The sequence below is a fragment of the Atheta coriaria genome, unplaced genomic scaffold, assembly GCF_025399875.1.
Source record: "Atheta coriaria isolate IRGN ID8LTWV9N9 unplaced genomic scaffold, Caltech_Dcor_3.1 hic_scaffold_1_pilon, whole genome shotgun sequence".
In the NCBI taxonomy this organism is placed as follows: Eukaryota; Metazoa; Arthropoda; class Insecta; order Coleoptera; family Staphylinidae; genus Dalotia; species Dalotia coriaria.
The window spans coordinates 2,025,980-2,049,598 of NW_027045443.1; the positions used below are offsets into that span (position 1 = coordinate 2,025,980).

The following is a 23,619-nucleotide window of genomic DNA, read 5'->3' on the forward strand; positions in this document are numbered from 1 at the left end:
AAATAATAGCAGAAATATTTTCTAATAACATTTATTAAAATGATTCATTTATTTCGATTGAAAGCCGATAAATAATACAAATTAAGTCACTTTGTGCTTCGTGAAACCACAGCTGGTAGCTTATCCTAGCCTAAGTTAAAGAAGCATACATCTTAGAATCTCCATGGCTCCGCCTCAGAGTAATAATCTCGGATGAATTCCAACACGACACCATTTGCCCAACCAAAACCAGCTTGTACTTTGTACTCTCCGCCACCTCCATAATTACCCTGTTCCTCAGCGTCGTACTTTTCAAACATGGTACCCGTACGTTCATAGCCGATCATATTGGCAGTCACCCATTGTTTAGCCAGTTTCTCGGCGATTGTTTTCCCTTCCTCAGTTTCTGTATTAGCAATAGCCTGAACTGCAATGGCTTGTAGAGGTGGCCAAGCATTCGGCAAATCCCATTGCTCACCAGTTCGCTTCAAAGAAGCAGGCGTACCACCTTCATACTCAAATACTCCATCATCATGCAGTTTCTTAATGAGTTTGTCTGGGTTGAAGTCTAGGTGTTCTGCGTGAACCCACAGTGGACTCAAGTTGGATACATAGAATTCCTTTCTATGTTTCTTGAGTGTTTTATCGAAATCATACCATATGCCGTCATCTTTATTGAAGAACACATCTTTAAGGACACGTTTGAACTCAATGGCTTTGTTTAACCAATAGGAAGCTTTGTCCAGTTGATGTAGACCAGAATACAACATGTTCAATGCATGGCATGCTTTGTAGAGGAAAGCATTGAGGTCAACAGGAAGAGTCCTACCAGTATCAACACTGGATAAGTTAGCGTTGTTTCCTCCTTTGGTGTCATAGAACCACCTTGATGAAAAGTCCCACCCACTTTCAGCACCAGCTTTCAGATTGGTATACAACTTCTGTTTAGCATCATCATTGGGAAGATTTGAAGCAGTTAGGAAATCTTCTTTGTATGATTCTGGTCTAGGTCCCAGAGACTCCGGGTAGTACCTGGCAACGTGATACTTCTTACCATCGATCTCCACGGTTATCATACGATTTTCCAACCAGAATTTTACTTCTTGTTCGACGAAAGCAATGTTTTCAGTCAGCCACTCACGGTCACCGCTGGCCCTGAAGTAATCCAAGACCATCGGAGCGAACAAAGGAGGTTGAGATCTCTGTAAGTAGTACACGCGCGCGCCATTCGGAATAAAACCGTGTTGCTTGACCAGCGTGACGAAGTTGTCAAGCATACCGCGTGCGGTTTGCTTCATGTCAGAGATCAGCAATCCTTTGATGATCCAGTAAGTGTCCCAGTAGTAAGTCTCTCTGAATCGGCCTCCAGGAACAATGAAACCCTTAGATAAAGGTAGCAATGAATGACGTTGAATATTTTCCAGAGTTTCATTGCTGATTTTCCTTCCGAGATTCGGCCAAATCGCTACGATTTTTTTCGCATAACTACGAATTTCCTCCGGTTGTACTGTTTCCAAAAAGGGGGGTTCCTCTTCGAAATCTTCAGGCATCCAATCCTCAAGTTCATCCGCAAAACTAAAGTTGTCATTGACGAATTGTTCCACCTAAAATTTCATATTCATTCAATTATCTTGAATAATAAACGCTCAAATTCTCTAATGACTTGACTAGGCAAATACAAAACAAAAAACGATTATAAAAACGAATAACTTGTTTTGTGACGTAATAAAATAATTATGATACTCATCTGAGCATAACTGCAAAACGTGTTCAATTACCTCCGCGTTGACTTTTTGTTAAGTTTCTTTCAAAAATGTTGAATAACAGCCGTTTAAAAATATGTCACACACACTTTAATCGCGATTATCTCTAGTAATTTGTTTTTCCCAACTTAACTTAAATTAAAATTATGAAGTATCAAAACGGATGTAAATACTTAATCTGTGCGAAAAAAAAAACTAATTTAAGTTTAAGTTTTATCACGTGCATAATTTCTTATCTAAAGTTTTTACGGAAATCTACTAATCTCGTGGGATTAGTGTAAACTGTATATTTACTTGTTCTTTGGTGGGTTCCTGGTTATTTTCCTTCATGAACACGTCGAAATTCTTCAAAATGACATCTTCGTCAGCGTTCATCGACATATCAACGAAATGCTTCGAGTCATTGAAAAGCGCTGCCATTTGAATGGTGTGCAGTAAATTTCCCTGGCAGTAAATTTTACTTTCGCACGATGGTGGGATAGTCTTGACTTGTTTATTCTTCGTAGCTTCGTCATGGCGTTGGCGCGGTGGTTTTCCACCAATGCGTTTGTATTTTTCCGGCCGGGCGCTCGCAACCCCAACGGCAATCGCCACCAAAACGATTGTTGTCAATAGTTGCATTCTGAACGCAACTGTTTACGGAAAAACACAACGTTTAACAACGATTTCTTTGCTGGTGCGTTCTTTGCTGATACTTACCGAACAACGCAAATTATTGAACTAATTCGGATTTACAAACGCCGATGAATTTATACAATTTTTTCGTCCGCGTGGTGCGCCCACTTCGCGGTAGTAGCTCCCGCGCGCGCTCGTCCGCAAATTGTTTGACAACGAAAAGGCGTCGATTACAAGAATGTGGCGAAATTTCGAGCGCTGATAACGACTTGCGGTATGAATGCCGGTCGATTATTAATGCTGCGTGTACGCGCCGCCAATTGGGCGCATTCTTCGCGCGTTCATTTCATTAACGAATTTGTAACGCGTTATCAGCCGCGCTAATTGAACCTGTTTGGAAACGAGTTTATTCTTTGCGATGGTGACGATGGCCCGCAATTCCGCAATTGCAGATAATGCGACCGAGGCAATGTGTCAATGTTATAAAATGTTACAATTCCATTTTAATTAGATGCTGGTGCGATTCCCACTGAGTGTCACTACTTCTGCATCAAGCACTCGACCATTAGGTAGTAAATCAATAGATAAATGCCAGTAATTTATTATTAATTAGTATAATTCAACAAAAAAACGTTTATTTTAACATTAGTAAAACTTAGTAAAGCGAAGTTCAAAGTCTTGCGAAGTGTTTCGCGTTTAGATCGTGCTGTAACTATTGGAATGAAAGCGTGTACCGCCAATTAAACATTTATTAAACAATTGTGCCCCACGGATAAATGCGAGAGGTGCCATCATGATCGTCCGATCGTTTATTATTTATAAATGCCGGCCGAGCGCACGTGCAAAGAGATATTGCACCGACGGGGACTTGAATGCGCAAAAACAACTTTGAAATGCGCATCTTTAACGAAAATAAAAATCAATTCTTTAATTACGGACGCGTGTAAATGGCATTTGGCCATAATCTTATTTGTTTTTTACTTAGTTTTAAAAAATATTAAAGATGATTAAGAATTTAAGTATTTTTAATAGTTTTTCTTATTGTTGTTTATAATTTTTGCATAATTTTTTTAATTTTTGATTTTAATTTTCTTTAAAAATGGAAATAGACCGATTTCAGTTTAATTTTCACGATTCATTCAGTGAATTAAAACAAATCCTGTATAAACCGTGATTAATTGCCATAAATGAACAGTAAATTTGCAACCCAGTCATTTTCACAGCGTGATCGATTGATCAGAAGTACCGCCGCGTGTGTTACGTGATGCTAATCTCTTCCATATATGTAGGTATATCTAGTATATATTTAAGTGCACTCGCGTTAAGTTCAAGGTTGCAAAATTATTCGAATTTAATTGCGATCCCGAGAAGCACTCAGCAAAAAAGGAAAACGCCATTTTCCTGCGATTCAACACTTAACTCATAATTATTGCAGATTAATAATATCCGTATTAATATTTAATATCATTTTAAATACCTACATATATTCCGTTAGCGGACAAATGCGCGATGAATTAATGAATATCGGCGATAGGTGGCAAATGGGGGCCGATGGAATTTTTAGCGAACAATTAAAACAAAACCGTTACCTTTGAAGAAATGCCCCGAATGCAGCCGAAAATGATATTAAGCTAACTGTACTTCGTGCTTGATCCACGCACCAATCAATCACACCTTGGGTTGAGTTTTATTAAGCGCTATCTAATAGCCGATCGCATCGACGACAATAATGAATACCGAATACGGCAAGACGAGTTTGGAACGAGCGACAATTATCAACTGGCTAATGAGTGCGATCGCAACAGGATAGGAATTTATTTGTGTTGCGAAAAGAAAGGCTTCATAAACAAATCAACGCGCGAGCTTGCAAAAAGTCGGCGAGGTTGAAGGCATAAGAAGATGCCGTTTATTCTGCGTTGAATTTTCGATGCGGTACAGATGGAGGACTGGTTTTTTGTACGAACTCCGAGGATTTGGATTGTTGTAAAAGTTGTTCCGCAAGTCATTCGGACGGATTAGCAATTTGCGTTGAATTAAATTTGCAGTATTTGTAGATAATACTGAACTCTTTTCCATTTTAATTTGTGTTTGGAGCATTTATTTCAAGTTTAGTGCGTGTAGCGCATACAACTCGTGAGTTGTTTTCGTCATTGAATACTAAATTCCATATTTTATCTGTCGTTAAGAATTCTATTGTTTTGCACAATGTTTATTACGCATTAACAATACTATACACACTTTGCTACTCATGAAAAGAAACAAAATTAGCGTTTTTTTACATATACGTTACGTTCAGTTACTGATTGCGGCAGTCAGGCGGTCAGCACACGCAGTCTGGCGGACAGTATTGGCGGTCTGACTGGCAGTCCTGCACACAGTCGGGAAGCCCTGCCAGACGGTAATAAAATTAATTAAAATTATCGTAATAATTGCCCGTAATAATAATTTATTATCTTTGCAATACCTTTATTAGCTTTTCTTATTTGTTCTGCGAGTAAACAAAATGTTCATTTATCCTCAGTGCTATGCAACCCAACATACATAAACTTACGTGTCATTGCAGGAATGTTTTGTTTAGATCAGTTTAGATATGACGTACAGCAGGACGGCCGCAACAGACCATATTGCCTTCGCAACCGCCTCCGAAACGCTTAAATCCGAATCAACAAACGCCAATAATAATTGTTTCGACGCGAGTGACTTTTTGTGATTGTTTAAATGTGCTATACTTGGCGCACCACGGCTCGCCGGCATGTGTCGTTGGATATTTCGCTCGCTCGCGCTCCTTTGCATCATACACACGCTCATAGCGGCTGATGAAATATCAATAACAACTGTAGCACCTGATGTAAGTATGTTTTCACTCGGCGCCAACATACGACCTGAACCGGGTTTTGTTTCAGGGTAATCTGGATGTTGGAATCACAGACATTGCCAAGGAGACTGATGCTAGATTGTTGTTATTCAGCACACTCAATGGCAATCTGTATGCTATTGACCAGGAAACTGGAAGTGTAAAGTGGAAAATTAGAGATAGTAAGGCTGCATTTGTTTTATACTGAATTTAGGGTAGTTTTGAATGTATTTTGACCAGTGGATCTCAGTTTTTGACATATAACTGAAGGAATGTTTGACAAAATGATAAAAATCTCATGTTTCTAAGCATATCACAAGTAAATGCATGTTATTTGCTATTTAAATAGTCAATATTGATACAATGGATGTTTAGCAAAAAGAATTTTTAAAATTCAACAAGTGGTTAAATAGTTATCACGGAAAAAACATATATTGGAAAGTTAAGTTTGTTTGTTTCTTTAGGACCAATAATAACCGTTCCAAAAGACGGTGTCGATGCCTTAAACTCCGTGTTTTTACCGGATCCAAAAGATGGATCGCTTTATGTTATCACCAACACCAAAGAACGCATCAAAAAGCTTGGTTTCACCATTCCGGAACTAGTAACGAGTTCACCATGTCGAAGTTCCGACGGTATCCTATACACTGGCAAGAAAAAAGACACATGGTTTATGTTGGACCCCAAAACGGGCAATCGCCAACAAATTCTCGGCTGGGACATCCTACACGGTCCAACATGCCCCGTGCAGACCCCCGACGCGATTTACATCGGTCGCACCGAGTACAGTTTACGTATGGTCGACTCAAAACAGTCGAATCGTCGATGGAATGTCACATTCTACGAATATGCGGCTGTCCCAATGGATAAAGACACCGCAGCATTGTATGATTTTCTGCATTTTACTAGCAGCAGCACCGGAGTGGTTTTAACACTTGATCGTCGACGTGGTTCGATTGTATGGGAGAAAAACTTTGATAGTCCTGTCATCGGTGCCTATATCCTTGACCCTGATGGGTTGATATCTCTGCCGTTTACATCGTTATCGAATCAAACACTGTTGAACTTTGCTAATAATCTACTGGAAGAAGAACGCGGTAATATGAATGCGCAACAAATGAAACTCTAGTAAGTTGTGATTTTTCACATTTTACGTAGTAGATATTTATGTTTTGTGTGGTTTTACATTTGTAGTCCAACTTTATACATTGGCGAACACCCGGAGGGTTTATATGCGTTGCCGTCGTTTGTGGATCAAAACATGGTGACGATAACAAACGCCGACGGACGTCCGTTGCTTCTTGAAGGTCCGGACGGTGAGCACAGGCCGTCTGGTGTTATTATTGATTATCCTCTGCCTGGACAAGATTATCCTCTACCTCATGACGCAATAATGGACACAATGACATTCCAAAGCGTGCCTACACATTCGAAATCGTTCAGCATCATCTACCTCGGTCATTATGACCTGCCAAAGTACGCCAATGAGAAGTTTTTACTTCCCGGGCAGCCTATCAACGGAAAATTGCTCACAGACGAGAGTAAAATTAATCTACCAAGGGCGAAACCCATCTACGATGCGCGTTTCCCTTGGTTACAAATGGCATTCAGTTTTCTCACCACTATTTTAGTGACGGTGCTTACGATGCAGGCGTGTTTGAAGTATAGCAGTCGCGAAATCACGGAAAAAGTCTCAGTTGAAACTCCAGACGGTTGTGTGCGGATTGGTAAGATCAGTTTCAACAAGTGTCAATTGCTCGGCAAGGGCTGTGAAGGGACATTTGTGTACCGCGGTGAGTTTGAGGGACGCAGAGTGGCTGTAAAGCGATTATTGCCGGAGTGTTTTGACTTTGCTGATAGAGAAGTAGCGCTTTTGCGCGAAAGCGACGCGCATCCGAACGTTGTGCGCTATTTTTGCACTGAACAAGACCAGCAGTTTCGTTACATTGCGTTGGAATTGTGTCAGGCGACTCTCAACGAGTACATTAGCAATGGCGTGAGTGTGCCGATTGGTAAATTAGAGATTTTGCAACAGGCGACTGCCGGTCTTGCGCATCTGCATTCGTTAGACATTGTGCATCGTGACATTAAACCGCAGAATGTTTTGTTGTCGGTGACTGGACCAAACGGGCGTGTGCGCGCGATGATTTCCGATTTTGGCCTTAGCAAAAAACTACAACTAGGTAAAGCTAGTTTTTCGAAACGCTCGGGACTCACAGGTACTGAAGGGTGGATAGCACCCGAGATGCTTCGCGAGGGTGAAAGCATCACGTGCGCAGTTGATCTGTTTTCGTTCGGGTGTTTGTTTTATTACGTTCTGAGCGATGGCGGCCATCCGTTTGGGGATAGTCTGCATCGCCAGGCGAATATTCTTGAGAATTGTTGGTCAATGGACGAGTTTGTTGACTCCATTGATAAGATTCAACTATATAAACTGTTACTGACGAGTCTGATTAGTAACCGGCCTAATGAACGACCAGATTGTCGTGTGATTTGTGGCCATCCAATGTTTTGGAGCAATCAGACGGTGCTGGCGTTCTTTCAAGACGTGAGCGATCGCGTTGAGAAGTCAGACGCGACCGATCCTGTCCTGTTGGCGCTGGAAGCAAATTCGCAGTTTGTTGTTCGCGGTGATTGGAAGCATCACATCGATCAGGAAGTTTCCTCGGATCTCAGAAAATATCGAAATTATAGAGGGAATTCTCTTAGGGATCTTTTACGGGCATTAAGGAACAAAGTATGTAACTGAAAAGCAATTTTTCGTTTAATTTATAGCATCTTATCTCTTGTTTCTACAGAAACATCACTATCATGAACTAACACGTGAATCGCAAGTCCTGCTCGGTGAGATACCGGAAAAGTTCACGATGTACTGGACAACGCGTTTTCCTCTTTTGCTTGTCCACACCTGGGTCGCAATGCAGATGATTTGCGACGAGGATAATTTCAAGCAGTATTACTTTGATTTTATATTTCCTAACAGTAGCGTCGATTACCAACTAGGCGCTGAGGACGCTGAAAAGTTCAAATTTGAAAATGTTGACGCTTGGAAAACAAGCAATACAAGTGATACAACACAAAATGGTACGGTATTCATATTTTAAAAACACCGCGAGTTTTATACAGGTGTCAAATTGTTTCACAAATTGTGTCCTTTTGTGATTTCAAGGTGAAGCAATCGGTCTGTATCGCCTCTCACCTCAAAAACGTGATAGTACAAACGCCAACCGCTACAATCCTAACCGCCGACGCGGGCAAGGCTACAGAAAGAACAGCAACAAGAAAGAAGAGAAATCTGAAGCCGCATCGCCCGTCTGGCTCCTACCGCCAAACAACCCCGACAATTGAGTTTGTTTTATCCTCGTTGAGGCGTTCTTCGAAAGGTGAGTGCAACTTTTATTCCTAGACCTAAGAAATTAACCACTGTGATATGCCTGCTAAAAAAATTGTGTCGTACTTTATATTTTCGTCGAGTTTTATACCGAGCTTATCGGAGTGATGCCGGAGTGTTTACACTTTTGTTTGCAAACTGTTTGAGGTATTCATTGCCAGCGTACAACAGTCGCACGCATGGTAAATGCTTTAAATTTAAATTAAATGCACACACACACACAACACCACACTACAATTAAAGTTAAATTAATTAAGCGCAAGTGATGTTTGCCTAGCATTTTATAAATTTTCTATAAGATCATGATAGAGTAATATATTATAACCGGTGGTTATTAATTCTGTTATATTAAATTGATTACATCAAAGAGTTTATTGTTAAGTAAAATAAAATGAAAACATAAACAAACGCAGCTGAACCTGAATTCCCTCGCTACGCTTCATTACGTATGATTTATGTGGAGTATAAAAGTTAGAAAACCCGAAGGAAAGTACGTATAGCGTTACAAAATGGATACAAAAATATTTGTATGAATTACGTTGGGAATGGATTACTTTCTTCTGTGTCGTAATCGTCCTTATGGCAGAGTTGAGTATCATTGGCATGACAGTGAATGTAACTGAAACAATTACAAAGTTTATTGAAATTGAAATTTTGAAGTTTAAACATTTAATTTTTACTTACAATGCGATGAGGAAGACAGCCATCTGCGTGGCGATTGTCACATAAAAAATCGCCTCGGGATTGGTGTGGATGGAGAGTTTGTACACTTGATTGTACACAATACCCGAAAAGAGTGTGATTGCATTGTCGGTTACGGAGAGCATGGAAAACGCTTTTCCGCGTTCGCTCACTGGCACTAGTTTGGAGGTAATTGACCGCAGAACCGGCGCAACAATTGGTCCACATGCAGCGAATGCACCCCCTGTTTTTTTGTTGTTAGAAGAACAAAACTTATAGTTGCATACGTAATGCGCATAAAGCAAATATGCTGATAAGCATGTTTACTATATGTTTAGTGCCATGTCATAATATTTGTAATAAGTTTCATAATCAGCATAAAAAAAACGTCGTTCATTCAACTTACCAATGTATATTAACCATGTTACATCAGCGAATGCATAGAACAAGCGCGCAATGCTGTGACACGCTGCACCGATCATCATGATGAACGTATCGCGCCAGCCGAAGACTTTTGTCATCAGTGGCATCGCCAGCAAAAGGATGACATCCTGCACGGCACTGATGAACGTCCGAAAGTTGCTGTTCTGATCGAACGACCACTTGTGCTCCAGTTGGAAGAATAAATAGCTCATGCCTTTTTCGTCCCTCTGGAAACTGTAGAAACCCATGGCGACAATCATCAGCAGTAGATAAGTGCGTCTACCCATGGCGCGCTTCTTTCCGAGCGTTTGGAACGTCGACACGACGTGTTTGTAATCGAAAAAGTCTGTGAGAATACAGTTGGCTTCGCGTAATGGCCGCTGCATCTCCGACGTGCGCCATTTTAGGAAAATCATCGAGTATATTAAACTAGCCAAGAGCAGCGAGGCGTTTATGATGAACATGGTGGTGAATGAACGCGCGGTGACATTGCTGAAGAGGTATTTGCCGAGGGCGATACCAGTGGGCATTGTAGCGAGATAACAAACTTCAAGAATTGTTACACGCAGGGTACGATTGGTGGGTGAGGATACATCGAAGAGATACGTGAACGCAGCGGCGAAAATGGCAACATCAGCACCGGTGAGTGTTGATGGAAACGTGGCGGTGTAGATTATGTATTCCACTGGCCAGGTGGGCTGTAGTGTATTGACGACGATCATTACTGAGTAGTAGAACTTTCCAATCAGGCCGAGTAATAGTGGAATTTTCCGCCCGCGCTTGTCAGACCACGCTCCGACGAAAAATGCTAAGATAATGGGAATTACATGCCCAGCAATATCGTTCCATTGATGAAATTCGGAGACTGTCACCTAGTGCAAACAAAAATGTGCATGAAACAAAGTTTTTAACTTTGCTAGGAGGCACTTACTTGTACTTCTTTGTTAATATCTTTGTACTTGGGATTAGCAATGTCGTCGCAAATCTCTTTGGTGTAGTTATGATTCACCCGGCAGGCTTTATCAACGAAGAGAGCTTGTTCCACCACCGATGTGGTCATGAATGCCATCATGTACAAAATCATCGTGGGTTCGACAGTGATCAGGGAGAATAATTTTCGTACCCTGATGCATTTTCCCTAGAATTTCATCAGATTTCAAGATGGCGAATGCAACAAAATGGCGCATTAAAACAATAAGTTTAATTTTTCAAATCTAGCCCTCTACAGGCATTGATAAGAACTAAATTCAAAATTAATTAAGTTTCTAATCATGCTGAGAACTTACCCGCTCGGATTTATTCACGTGATAACCCTCTAAGTCCGACATTGTGTGTTATTCAGTGTGCGCCTTAGATGTTCCGCTGTTTGGACACTCGTATTATATAATAATAATGAATCAAAACGCGCGGTTCGTGCACCAGTTTAATGGAAAGCGTTTGCCATTATCGAACACTAAATTCACTCGTGAAAAACACCCACATTCCGTGCGAAAGTGTGTTGCCGCGTGTTTTCTAACGATTTTTCAAAATTTCTAGGTTATAGCCCCGAACTCGTGAATTTAATTATTCTGCGATGAGCGCGCGCACTATCTTCGCCGACTCGCTCCTGGAATACGCAATTATCTAATTATGAAACCGGACGAGAACGAACTAATGACGTAGACTGTGTCAATGTCGATCAATCACAGTCGTCATGTCTTGATTTTTTTAATAAATTCATTGTCATGCGAAGCCTGATCGATAGCTGCGCAATGATTATCTGTAGTCGTTAACCTTTGATCTGTTTAATAATGAGCGGGACGCGTTCTTGTGCGTGTATTTGGCGTTACTGAGTGGCACAAAAACAAATCGCTTAAATATCAATTGCTTGCCGGGTACTTTTGAATCGTAAGCGGTTTTCTGTAACTACTGTTCAAAGAATTCCAGCGTGCGCGCGTTTTATAAAGAGTGCGCACGCTATTTTTAGCCGGCGGCATTTCGGGGAGTTTGTTTATTCGACAACTTCATTCCATTGATTATTTATATTTAATACTGTAGTAACCACGAGAATCTCGGGTTTCATTTTTGAATTGGACCGCTCCGTTGTTGCGGTGCATAGTTGGTTGCCTTCCACTTGAAAATCTACTTGAAATGTTCAAAATATCTCTTATTATTAATAAAAAAAAACATGTTTCTATTATAGTTTTGAAGTGTTTATCTCAAAATGTGGGTTACAACAAAGTGATCTAATCAATTTTGATTGTTATCAAAATTAGTTTTAGATCATAATCATATTACTCACCTTTTTACAATTTATGTTGGCAGCGAATTAACAAGATGGCGTATCAGTTAAAAATTAGCCAGAGTGAAACAATGGTTTAATCATATTCGCTAACGGTGTTTCTTTAAAATACAAAGTGTATGTCCAAATATTGTGTCTACTAACACTCAGGTTTGTGTTTTTTATGTGTATCATTATATGTTCCATTTAAAATGATGATTAAACAAGTTTAATGTGTAATTTTAAAAGTTGTCTTCACAAACGCCGCCATTTTGCAAGCTTACTGTAAATTTCCGGGACAAAAACATAAAACTTTTAGTGTACCACGAAAATTTTTATTTGCTCAGTTACATCAATAGTTTTCATGACATTATTACATCTTAATTTTAAAGGGCGTACATAAGCAGTAATCAAAATGCCGGCGTAACCGGATGCGACGCAAGTTGCACTTAAATTTGCTCCTGGTCAATGATAACAGTCGTGAGATATCTAATGTCTAGGTCCCGTTGAAACGACACGGACGCCAGGTGCTTGTGAATGCACTCCTCCTTGTTGATCAAGTGCGTCGTCTTGTTGACGAGCGACATCATTGAAGTAAGATCGCGCGACCAGTCGTTGAGGATGTCGCTGGGGTCCTTTGACTGCTGGAAGTGGATTACACCAGAAAGCCGATCGCTCTTCGCCCGCACGGACTTCGAGACAACCATCTGTGAGAGAAAGTCCTCGGTCTCAGCGGTGGTGAGGTCCAAGAGCTCTGCCATTCGGGCGATGCGCAGCCGTGTGTAATACTTGGCCATTACACGAATATTATGCTCAACACAACGATTCCTGCAACATTCAAATCATGGATGTTATATTTACGCATAATAGGTGAGTGAATTTTTTATTTAATTTGTATTACGTACCTGAGATCCTTCCATCTCTTGCGCGATTGTTCATCATTGCCGAAAACGGGAGTACTCTTCAACTCCTGCTGGTAGGTCTCGCATAGACCATTCCACTTAATAAGTTCCGGTGTGGTGAACAGTCTGAGCAACGACTTGAACAGCGGGATCTCGTCTAGGATCTTATCATTCGCGAGAACGCGATGCATCAAATCAGACTGCTCGTTGTCGTGGGGCGCGAGAATAAGATACAAGACGACAGCCTGCGCTGCGGCATGTCTGTCAGCTGGCACCGCCTGAATCGAAGCAGTGTTCAGCACAGCACGGTAATGCTTGCACGTCGCCAAGTACGAACCCTCGTGCTGATCGAGCTCCATCATTAACCTGTAGTACTTCAGCTTCAAATCCTGCGCGGCTTCGTCCTCGAAGAATTTGGTGTTGATCTTCTTCGAAATAATCTGCGTGCGGATATAATCTTGCTTCGCGAGACACAATCGCATCTGCTCCAGGATCAATTCGATTTTCTCGCGTTTCTCCATTGAGCCGTACGTCTCCACTTGCAATTCCTGAATGATATTCGCCGCCTCGTTGATTTTGCCTGCGTTTTCACGAAGCTTTGCGAGCTTATGCGTCAATCTTGCACGCTCGACCTCCACGTAAATTTTGCCTTCAGTCACCTGCCTCAAAGTATCAATGAGCTTAATTTGAATGTCTTGATTTGGGGTTTGATCCACATAGGAACAGCACTCTTGGACCATTTTCACCACAGCCTGCTTGAGCTGTGACCTTCTTTTTGACAGCAAAGAGATGTGTTCATTAAGTGCAGGCCAATTATTTGCTTCTCTGCATATTTGGCAGATTGCAACAAGAACACGACCTGTGGAGACCATATCAGCCCCTGTTCTTGTAAGTTTCTCAAATGCGAGTAAGCAATCAATTGCATCATGTAGTCTACCGGACCTGGCGAGTTTTTTACACTCGGGAATTTTCTCGTCGCAAGTCGACGTATAATCGACTTCCATCTTCACAATTTTGCCAGAATCGGTGGCGATGGACTCCATGATTCTGCACAAACAAACAGCGGCTTAGAAAATCGACGCGTTAGAGGTTAGATCTACATAAAAATCGGCATTTTTGCAATTTTTAGACGAATAATTCGTTATAATAGCAATCATAAATCTTTTCTTGCATTTGTACTTACAGAATTTTGCAGAAAAATTTATAAACCAAAGTATAAGAAAAAACACTTGCACCGCTCAACAATGAATCGGGGACTGAATATGACGGGGAAAATGACTTGTTTTTTAGACGAGTGTCGAATGTCAAACAACTGTCAAAATGAGAACTAATCGTATTGCTGGTTGCATATATCGAAACAACATATTTTAAAAATTCACCAACTACATATTATAATTTTCATTTGGTCCTTGAAGCACAATACTAATCATAACAAAGTTCTGAAACGCAGATTGCAAGTCCCTCTGGACATTCTCGTTGATTTGCCTCAATCGACCATTGCTAGTACCAGCAATCAACTTCGCAATTCGATCCGTCGGACATTTTACAAGTACAACGCTTTTGATACTGCCGGTTTCGCTGATATCGAAAAACTCCATCTGTACTTTGCATTGATAGGGAATTTCCTGCTGCAGGTAGTTTAAAAGTTGCGCCTTCACGGTGTTCGTGATGATTAATTCTGGTGTTTGGTCGGACCACACATTGTCAGGGAACATCCACTTGCGCGGTTTTGCCTGCGACACGAGATAAGCGCGAAGATCGTCTAATCCATTAGTGGTAAGCGCGGAAATCATAAAAATCTCGGAAAAATTCGGCCAACCACGCACGTTTTTGTTCTCTTCCGGTTTTGCATTCGGCATTAAGACGCCTTTTAATCTTCCTTCGGTGACTACTCGGGTTATATCGAGCAGTTTTCGTTTGGATTTCAATAAATCAATCTGAAATTATTTTCATATTATTAAATATCAGGGGCTGGTATAGTGGCTTTGTTATTTACTTTGTTCAACACTAAAAAACTAGGTTTCTTCTGTTTATGCTCCAATAGATTGATGACTTTAGTGTCCAGACTCTCTCTGGTGTATGTGTTACTGACATCATGGATGACACCAATGATATCTGCTTCCAAAAGTGTGGATCTGGTATCTCTGATGAAAGATTTTTCCAAATTATACCTAAACATGAGAAGAAAATTAGGTACTTGTTGTTTATTTATGTCCGGTACATACTTGTTTACTTCTTTAAAGTGTACTAATCCTGGTGTGTCTATGAATACAATTTGAGAATCTCCTTCAGTGAAAATAGCTCTAGCTTTGTTTCTAGTTGTGTGAACCTTGTTACTAGCTGCGCAAACCTGTAAATCATAGAGTTTATACATGAAATGTATAGAGAATTAACAACAACTTACTTTTCTATCCATCAACGCATTGATTAACGTGCTTTTTCCTGCATTTGGACTTCCAACTATTGCAACCCTGAGTAATTTCTCATTTAACTCAGCATCATGTTCACTTTCATCAGTTTCGATTGTTGATTGCTTTGGTACTGACGATGTTGCAATGAATCGATGGAAATCAGTTTTACGTTGTTTAAGTTGAACAAACACACGTCGTATCAACATTTTGAAAAAATATTAAACTTTTCTAATAATTCTGATCTTGCCTTTTGGGTTATAGTCATTTTAACGTATGCAACTAACATTACAGCAATCCAGCTGAGGCTGTGGGCCTACGCTGCGGCGGACATATTGCCAAGTTCTACGATGATGCAGAAAGGATGAACACGTCTTGTCGTTGCTACTACACAATCGTACAATAAAAGTAAGTGAAATTAATTATCTGAGAAGTTAATTAACTTCTTATAGTAGTACTTATGATTGCCACATATTCTATTCTTGTTACTATGAACATACTTGCTTTATTCTTAATATGTTCTTGATTGCAGATACTATGTATAAAATTCTATGTTCAACTTTAACATTAAATTAATTAGCATATTCCAGAAGCATCAATTGTAAAGTATGGTACCAGTTTTAAGTCCATTTCTAAATCCAATGCAGGAAGTTTCTACATATATGCATATAAAGCAATGATTGTCATCATTGAGTCAATATTGAACTTTGAAATCACATTTTTGTTCTTAATGCATGATGATTAATTTCACTATTTAGTGCATGTTGAACATGATTAATGACTTAAAAAACTGGAGGTACTGATTTTGCATTATTTTGTAAGTGTAAGTGGGATGTTTTCTAAAATTATTTATAACAGATTGAGTATCCAAGTGTTACTAGTGATGTTGCAGTTTTCTATCTTATCTAGTTGTTACCGTCACAACTAGATAGCGCTAGTGATGTACAAATTTTAAATATGTTGGCAAATGTTTAGATCTACAACGCCTAGATGGCGCTGCTATGAGCTTTGCGAGATAGTGAAACACTTATTGCATTCATTTTCAATTCCTCTATAGTGCCTCGTTTATGCCGTACCTACTTTGCGTGCGTTCCCTTGCGAGAAGAAATTTCCGTATCTCTTCAGTTATTTGAATGTTCAATTATGTATTTTTAACTGTCTGTAAGTTGTCTCATATTTGAAAATGCCACTATTCACCTAAAGAACTTTATGAATCGTCGCGTGGATTTACGCGTAGGAATGATGCGTATTTTGTATTAACTTTCGATTATTCTTCGACAAATTTAAATTTAATACATTTAATGATATAAAATTGCAACAGGTTTAAACGACTAAGGAAATTCATATTGATCAATTATATTCCAATGTTTAGCTTAACGTTTTCAGAATTAAGATTTATTTGGCGCGTTTCGAAGTAACTACAATGAAAAGAAAGGTAAACACAAATTTATATGTGTTGGCGTAAATACACAACTAATGTTTGGATGTGGTGTCTCAACAGTCTTGTGATCTCACGTCGCACTGGAATTCGACCGGTTCGTTCTTATCTCTTATTGTCAGGTGATTCGCGTACGATATTCGTGTATAGTTTTGTACTATATACGCGACCGTGTGATGACGCCGCGTGTATCGTTTGCTCACGCTGCAGGAATAAAATTAGTTTCGCCGTATCCGACGAACGATTCGCACGCGGTCGTCGCGATTCTCCTTTCTTCGGATTTAATTCGGTAACTCGTATTACTTTCGGTGTTCTTAATAAATACTACTGATTATTGCGTCTCGTTAATGATTTATCGCTTATAAAATGTTCGCGAAATGCAAATATTGTTTATTTGTTCGTGAGCGGGGTGCCGACGGATGCCGTTTACGATGGAAGTTTACTAACCAGTAAGAAAATTAAATAATATTCTCAACCACATTGATTATGTTTCCGCCGTTTGTTTTTCTTTATTATCATATTTTCGTAGTGTTTTATAGATTGTTATATTCATGCTTAATGGGCTTAACATTGCTTAACATGTGCTTAACATTGCATGGCATGTGTTGTCACTTCAAGCGATGCAGTTGTATTCTTATTTCTTATCTTTTGACAAAAATCAGAAAATTGCACATTTTATCGCTTTAGTCATATTTTTGGACCTTCACCCCAAAGAATAGAAATATTTTCCATTTTTATCTTATAGAGAATTTTCCAATCTTTCATGTTCTTAAATCTGTTGGTCGCAATCGCTTTTAGTTTAAAAGATATGCACTATTCAAGCTTATTGACTTCAATATGTCAAGAGCGTTGGTTTTTCTTTGTTTATTTAGTTATATAGCAATTAATCGCAATTGTATAGTTCAGTCTCATTCGGTGTACCGTAGCAGGGCAGCGGTGCAGGTGACTCGTATTTTGGGAACCACATGAGGATGTTTTTTTTTTCTTCCCTTTGATTTCCAATTTTACTAGCTTATTTTATAGGGAATTGTCCGTAGATTAACAAAAATTGTATAATAGACAAGTATTGTTTATTTCTATAGCTATCAGCAAGCGCGAGCATTCGACACGAGAATTGGTTTTGTTTTGAACACAACTTACACTTTCTTATCGCATTCGCCGCGAGAATTCAACGCATGAGATCCCCTCACGTCGCATGTTGGCACATCGTAGTTTAGTTTTGATCGCGGGTAACGTGCCAAAGCGATTCTCGCACAGGGTCGCGTGCCATCGACGCACTGGCTATGCGCATCTATTGCTTTCTTATCATAAACTGTCGCGTCGTTCCTTGCACATGTTGCAGCCAGTTTTGTGCCGGTATCTGGTTGATCCACTATTTTACGCGACTCGTATTGTTTGTGCGGATATCTACTCCCATGTTGATTTGATATTATCATTAGGAGGACCAATTGTGCTGGTGCAAGTACTCGATACTTTTAACTAAACAGCACAGATTGTTTGTTTTTCTCCGTTGTGTGATTATAATATTACTAAATTGTATTAAATGTTTTTGTTTTAACTTGTTTTCTTTGTTTATTTTCAGTATTTGCCGTGCCATGGAGTCCATAAGTTGTGCAATGGTATGTTTAAATTCAATTATATTTTTTCGTTTTAATTCCTGCGTCCTCTATTAGTTTGTATTTGCAAATATATAAGATAGTCGCGTACTCGGCTGATACATCTCAAAAATAACTGTTTAGTTTTTCCTTCGCTTACAAACGCGTAAGAGTTTTACTTGAAGATGCAATTCAGCGGAATTCCATCTTAACCATCCTTATCCCCTTTTTATCTCGCTTTTTTAATTCCAATTATTTCGGAATGAAGATTCTAAATCTTGGTAAAATTCTCTATAAGATAAGGTATTCAAATTGGGAATATAAGAGAGATCGAGAATAGGTAATTTATAAATAAAAATTTGCTAAGGACAATTCTTGTTTCATCTCACTGATAGGTTTTTCATTTTCATTTTTTGAAGAACGTGGAAAATTTGTTTGTGTATATTTACAGTAAATTCATAGATGGAACTTGCATCCACCAAAAATTGCTGATTTATCAACGTATGTGTATAAACAACAATTTTTGTGTCGCGTTGCCATCTGCGCATATCGCATGCAGTATATTTTATTTTAGGTTTGATCGCATATACCCCCACGGAACAAAATAATTTTTAATATTTACCTGATAGAGAATTTTCCAATCTTTCATATTCTTTGATCCGTTGGTAGCTTGCGATTTTAGTTTAGAAGAGGGCAGTGGTAGAAGTGACTCTTGTTCAGGGCACCGTACGTGGATGATTGTATAGCCCATTTTTTCTTATGAATGAAAAATTTCATCTTTTAAACTTCCAATTTAAGTCGCTTATTTTATAAAGTATTGTATGTAGATTAAGACCCTGCAATTCGTTCCTTTCTATCTCTTTTGGTTTATGAAATATTCGCAATTGAAATATGTCGTCAAGAATTGAAAATTTGCATTTTTTAACACTTTCAGTGGCGTTTTAATGCAGAATTTAATTCTCTATAAGGCTATATTAATTTGTTGAAGGAGATTTGTCTGCAACGTGAGTTATTGCAAAAGAAAATTATGTTTTATCCGGTTTTTTCGACATTTGTTAATTAGGTTAGTTTTTTCATTATTGTGGGCGAACGGGGCTTCACACAAATTTGAGCGTGAAGTCTAGATATGCCAAATTTAATTCTCTACAAGGCTATATGAATTTGTTGGAGGAAATGTGTTTGCAACGTGAGTTATGGCAAAAAAATTATATTTTCGACCTATGTTAATTAATATAGTTTTTTTCATTATTGTGGGCGAACGGGGCTTCACACAAATTTTACACACAAATTTGAGCGAGATGTCTAGAGATGCAGAATTTAATTCTCTATAAAGCTATATTATTTTGTTAAAGGAGATTTGTCTGCAACGTGAGTTATGGCAAAAAAATTATATTTTATCCAGTTTTTGCGTCTTTGAGTTAATTAGGTGCGTTTTTTCATTTTTGTGGACGAACGGGGCTGCACACAATTTTGAGCGCGATGTCTAGAGATGCAGAATTTAATTCTCTATAAAGCTATATTATTTTGTTAAAGGAGATTTGTCTGCAACGTGAGTTATTGACGTGATAACGTCTTTAAAATCGTTTTAGTCGGGTGACATGTTCAGAAACTTGTGTCACGAGGCCGATCGCTATAACCAGAGAGAGACGGACCGATCTCCCGTCTCATCTCGAGCGCTGCCAGTCATTCCGTGAAACTTGTCACGCGGAATCCACACGAGCGGAGGCAGGCATAGCGTTCGAGTGAGTGGACCGATCTTCCGTCTCTCTCACTCTAGCGGCATATAAACGAATGGAGAAAACAAAACAGTGAAACAAAATGTGAAGTGCAAGTGAAGTGTTACAACAATTGCAACAAAAAAAACTTATATCTCCAATAAGACGTTATCATGTAAACATCTCGATCGTAAACCTACTTTACAAACAACCATTTTTGCATAAAAATGATATTTTATCCGGTTTTTGCGTCTTTGAGTTAATTAGGTGCGTTTTTTCATTTTTGTGGACGAACGGGGCCGCACACAATTTTTAGCGCTATGTCTAGAGATGCAGAATTTAATTCTCTATAAAGCTATATTATTTTGTTAAAGAAGATTTGTCTGCAACGTGAGTTATTACAAGAAAATGAAATTTTATCCGGTTTTTGAGTCCATGAGTTAATTACGAGTAGGTGCGTTTTTTTCATTATTGTGGGCGAACGGGGCCTCACACAAATTTGAGCGCAATGTCAAGAGATGCAGAATTTATTGCAAATTTATTGAAAAAAAAAATGATATTTTATGAAAATTTGCATTAAAAGATGATTAAAACTGCTCAAAAGTGAAATTTTGGACTCTATGAAATTAAATAATTTTAAATTTTTATCTAATCGAGATTTATCCAATCTTTCGAAATCTACAATCAGATTTTTATTTTAGCAAGCTTGTCTTATTGGGGATTTTACGTATATTAAAAATTTGAAGTCCGTTCTTGTCCGACAAGTGCCGTTGGGAACCGTATAAGGTTCGTGGCGAAGTTACTCGTATTCAAGGCACCCTACGAAGGTAGCGGTAAAAGTGACTCGTGTTCAGGGCACCGTACGAAAAAATAAATAAAAAAAATATAAAATATAATTTGTGCAATTCGGAATTGAAAAAAAAAACTGGGAAAAAGGGGCCGTACCGCCTCATGTATTTTTTGTTATGATTTTTTTTACTTCTTATTTTTCCGATTTTAATACACTATTTTTTAGAGAATATTTAAATTAGTCGCGGTGTTGTAAACATCAATTATTTAATTAACTAAGGTATACAGTAAAGTTATACGAAGACAATAAATCATATATTTGTATTGGTAAATTACAAATGTCTGTATTTCCTTATCTTTATTCTTATGGCATCCCAAAACCAATATATTCTTTTCTTATGCCAAGAAATATTGAAAGTAAAAGTAGATTTCGTGTATGTTGGTTATTTCAATGTTGTGAATTTTTACTTTCGTCTTCTCAAGTACGTGTTTACCACTACGTTTGTTTAAAAACAACTTTTTCGTTCGGCTGACGGGTATTATCGCGACGCACTTGCCTTGTACCTGGCAACGCGCAGCGCACACGGCAGTCGTGTTTCACCGCGTGGTTCGCGCGCGCGTCTCACTACTAGCCACGCGTTTTCAGACTTCAATTATTCAATTAATCGTCGTCTATTCTTTTTGTCATCAGCAAAATATTCGTAACGAGAATGTGTGGCTGTTTTGTTTGAGTTGTGACGGTTAGAGTGTTCTTAAGTAAGAAATAAGTGTCTGCTAATTCCTGCACGAGTTTTCGGTTCACATAAGATATACTCCTGGATCTAAAATCTTTTCATCATTGCACTGGTAGGTGTGTAATTAATTTTTTTCCCGGAAAGTTAAGACGGTATCTATTAAATTGATTATTCCAATTGAGACATATTAATTTTGAAAATTACAAACACGTGGTAGCACTATTTATGTGAATTCATAGCCCTGTTTCCGAAAATAACATGCACGATTTATTTATTACAAGCATTGTTATATAAAAGTATCTAAGGATTATTAAAATGACAATATTCATGTGGTCGATCACACTCACTTTGCCGTCGACCGTCGGCTCGTTCTTCTTTTCGCTTAACGCGTTTTTAATCGATTTATACTCCTTAGCATCATTCAATTTAAAAGTTTCTTGTTGATCTAATAAAATCTTGTACGTTGAAAAGTTTTTTGCTATCATAGTCTCCATATATCTTAATATTTACAAGTAACTAGTTATTTTTATCGTATTTACCTACTGTATTACCACGCGCCGTCGCTTGCCGTCTGCTGATTTGGATGTTTTCTACCAATTAATGATGATGCTTCAACCGTCGGTTACCTTATGCAGTTGATGCTATGATCAAATGATAAATATATACACAATATATTAAAATATAGGTGTTTTATTTTTGTAGCACCTTTTTTTCTCACCTTACCGATGATTTTCGGGTGAAATCTTTGAATTTAGGTTAAAATATAGTTGTTCCGGTATAAATTTCTCTCGTCATGATGTGAATGTTGATCATATTTGTAGTTTTTTAAATCTTCCTTTTGTAACACCCTGTATATTAGTTTCCCTAACAGTACGTAGTAAATCGCCTTTATTTGTGAGTTTTGAGTGTTCTTTGTTTTAAACTTGGGATTTTCCTTCTGGAACACCCTGTATATTTGCTTTTCTTTGTGTCCGTGAAAATTTTCCTTTATCTTTGATTTTAGGGCTTTCTTTTGGCACTCTCATTTTTGTTGTAACACCCTGTTTATTAGTTTCCCGGAACATTGGGTGACAACGAGCAATATTTATAGTGTTTAGATGTTTTCCTCTTTGACGGTTGAATTTTCTATTTGTGACACCTTGTATAATCGTTATCCTTCGCATTCCTGAAAATTTTGCTTTGACTGTTATTAGAATTTAACTTTTTGCACTTTGAATTTTCTTTTTGTATCGCCCTGTATATTTGTTTCCCCGAGTAACCGTGAAAAACCAGCGATATTTGAGTGTTTAGATGTATTCCTGTCTGTACTTTTCTGTAACACCCTGTATATATGTTTCCATTTTCAATCACGATGAAAATTGACTTTGCTAATTGCTTTATCCCGCTAGAACTTCACTTAGTGGTACGCGGTTGTTTGCGCGGCTAAGCAGGTCGAAAGTCCGATTTCAATATTGCGGCATGAATTCTGTTGGCTTGTAAAATCTAAACTTGTATTATTTTACATTGTATTTATTAATAAAGAAATGTTAAGAAATATTATGTCTTATACTTTGAATGTACCCCTTCTATCTTTTCAGGTACAGGTCTCTAAGAGAGTTCCCTCTCTCAGGGGATGATCCCCGTTATAAAAATTGTTAAGGTATCCTGTATGATTTGTGTACTCCATCTTTCATTGCTACAGGTCAGAACTTGTAAGAATATTTTTAAGTGTCCCCTCGACTTAAAACTTAGAAATATTTGAACAAGTCCTTATAAGGAGTTCCTTCCCTCTCTCTGGGGGTGATCCCCCACCATAAAAATTGTTGATATGCCTGAGTATTTCGGGGATGAAGCGCAGAGACATCGCAGCTGTAGGATGGGCCGGGAGCAATGGACGTATCGAAGCAGTGGACTGTCTTATAACGACACGTGCCAAAAAATTTAAAAATCTGATCCTCTCCTGTTCTTTTTCTTCTATTCTACTCCTTCCTCTTCCTACTCCTCTTCTCTACTACTTCTTCTTCTTCTTCTCTGTTCTCCGATTCTCCACTTGCTCTTTCTTATTTCTCATATTGCCTTCACTTGTATTTCTA

General features: G+C 38.6%; 5 protein-coding genes and 1 long non-coding RNA gene across 7 annotated transcripts; 2 read left to right on the forward strand and 4 right to left on the reverse strand.

The window, feature by feature from the left end:
• Nucleotides 1–15: 15 nt before the first annotated feature.
• LOC135792570 (trehalase-like) lies at nt 16–2,594 on the reverse strand. 2 transcript variants are annotated; one of them, XM_065303242.1, is made up of 3 exons: nt 2,442–2,594; nt 2,037–2,374; nt 16–1,583 (listed from the first exon to the last, which is right to left on the reverse strand). In XM_065303242.1, the coding sequence occupies exons 2-3, from the start codon at nt 2,361–2,363 to the stop codon at nt 153–155; spliced, it is 1,758 nt and encodes a 585-aa protein (XP_065159314.1). In that variant the 5' UTR covers nt 2,364–2,374; nt 2,442–2,594; the 3' UTR covers nt 16–152. The 2 variants fall into 2 exon arrangements, with proteins under 2 accessions (XP_065159314.1, XP_065159309.1); XM_065303237.1 differs by having other exon boundaries at nt 2,037–2,471.
• A 2,335-nt stretch (nt 2,595–4,929) lies between these two features.
• Nucleotides 4,930–9,010, forward strand: Ire1 (serine/threonine-protein kinase/endoribonuclease Ire1). Its single transcript, XM_065303201.1, has 6 exons — nt 4,930–5,205; nt 5,261–5,393; nt 5,676–6,339; nt 6,406–7,948; nt 8,010–8,295; nt 8,381–9,010. Exons 1-6 carry the CDS (start codon nt 5,110–5,112, stop codon nt 8,557–8,559), a joined length of 2,901 nt encoding a protein of 966 aa, XP_065159273.1. The 5' UTR covers nt 4,930–5,109; the 3' UTR covers nt 8,560–9,010.
• LOC135792601 (probable peptidoglycan muropeptide transporter SLC46) lies at nt 8,956–11,625 on the reverse strand. Its single transcript, XM_065303259.1, has 5 exons — nt 10,993–11,625; nt 10,638–10,844; nt 9,690–10,578; nt 9,287–9,527; nt 8,956–9,221 (listed from the first exon to the last, which is right to left on the reverse strand). Exons 1-5 carry the CDS (start codon nt 11,032–11,034, stop codon nt 9,137–9,139), a joined length of 1,464 nt encoding a protein of 487 aa, XP_065159331.1. The 5' UTR covers nt 11,035–11,625; the 3' UTR covers nt 8,956–9,136.
• Nucleotides 11,626–12,279: 654 nt separating this feature from the next.
• On the reverse strand, nt 12,280–14,189 carry Rpn5 (regulatory particle non-ATPase 5). Its single transcript, XM_065303270.1, has 3 exons — nt 14,052–14,189; nt 12,872–13,915; nt 12,280–12,794 (listed from the first exon to the last, which is right to left on the reverse strand). The coding sequence occupies exons 2-3, from the start codon at nt 13,909–13,911 to the stop codon at nt 12,416–12,418; spliced, it is 1,419 nt and encodes a 472-aa protein (XP_065159342.1). The 5' UTR covers nt 13,912–13,915; nt 14,052–14,189; the 3' UTR covers nt 12,280–12,415.
• On the forward strand, nt 12,697–23,081 carry LOC135792689 (uncharacterized). Its single transcript, XR_010548427.1, has 3 exons — nt 12,697–12,836; nt 15,571–15,684; nt 18,297–23,081. It is a non-coding gene; the product is annotated as an uncharacterized lncRNA (long non-coding RNA).
• Nucleotides 14,234–15,551, reverse strand: LOC135792637 (GTPase Era, mitochondrial). Its single transcript, XM_065303303.1, has 4 exons — nt 15,273–15,551; nt 15,094–15,218; nt 14,865–15,039; nt 14,234–14,805 (listed from the first exon to the last, which is right to left on the reverse strand). Exons 1-4 carry the CDS (start codon nt 15,483–15,485, stop codon nt 14,251–14,253), a joined length of 1,068 nt encoding a protein of 355 aa, XP_065159375.1. The 5' UTR covers nt 15,486–15,551; the 3' UTR covers nt 14,234–14,250.
• Nucleotides 23,082–23,619: the final 538 nt, after the last annotated feature.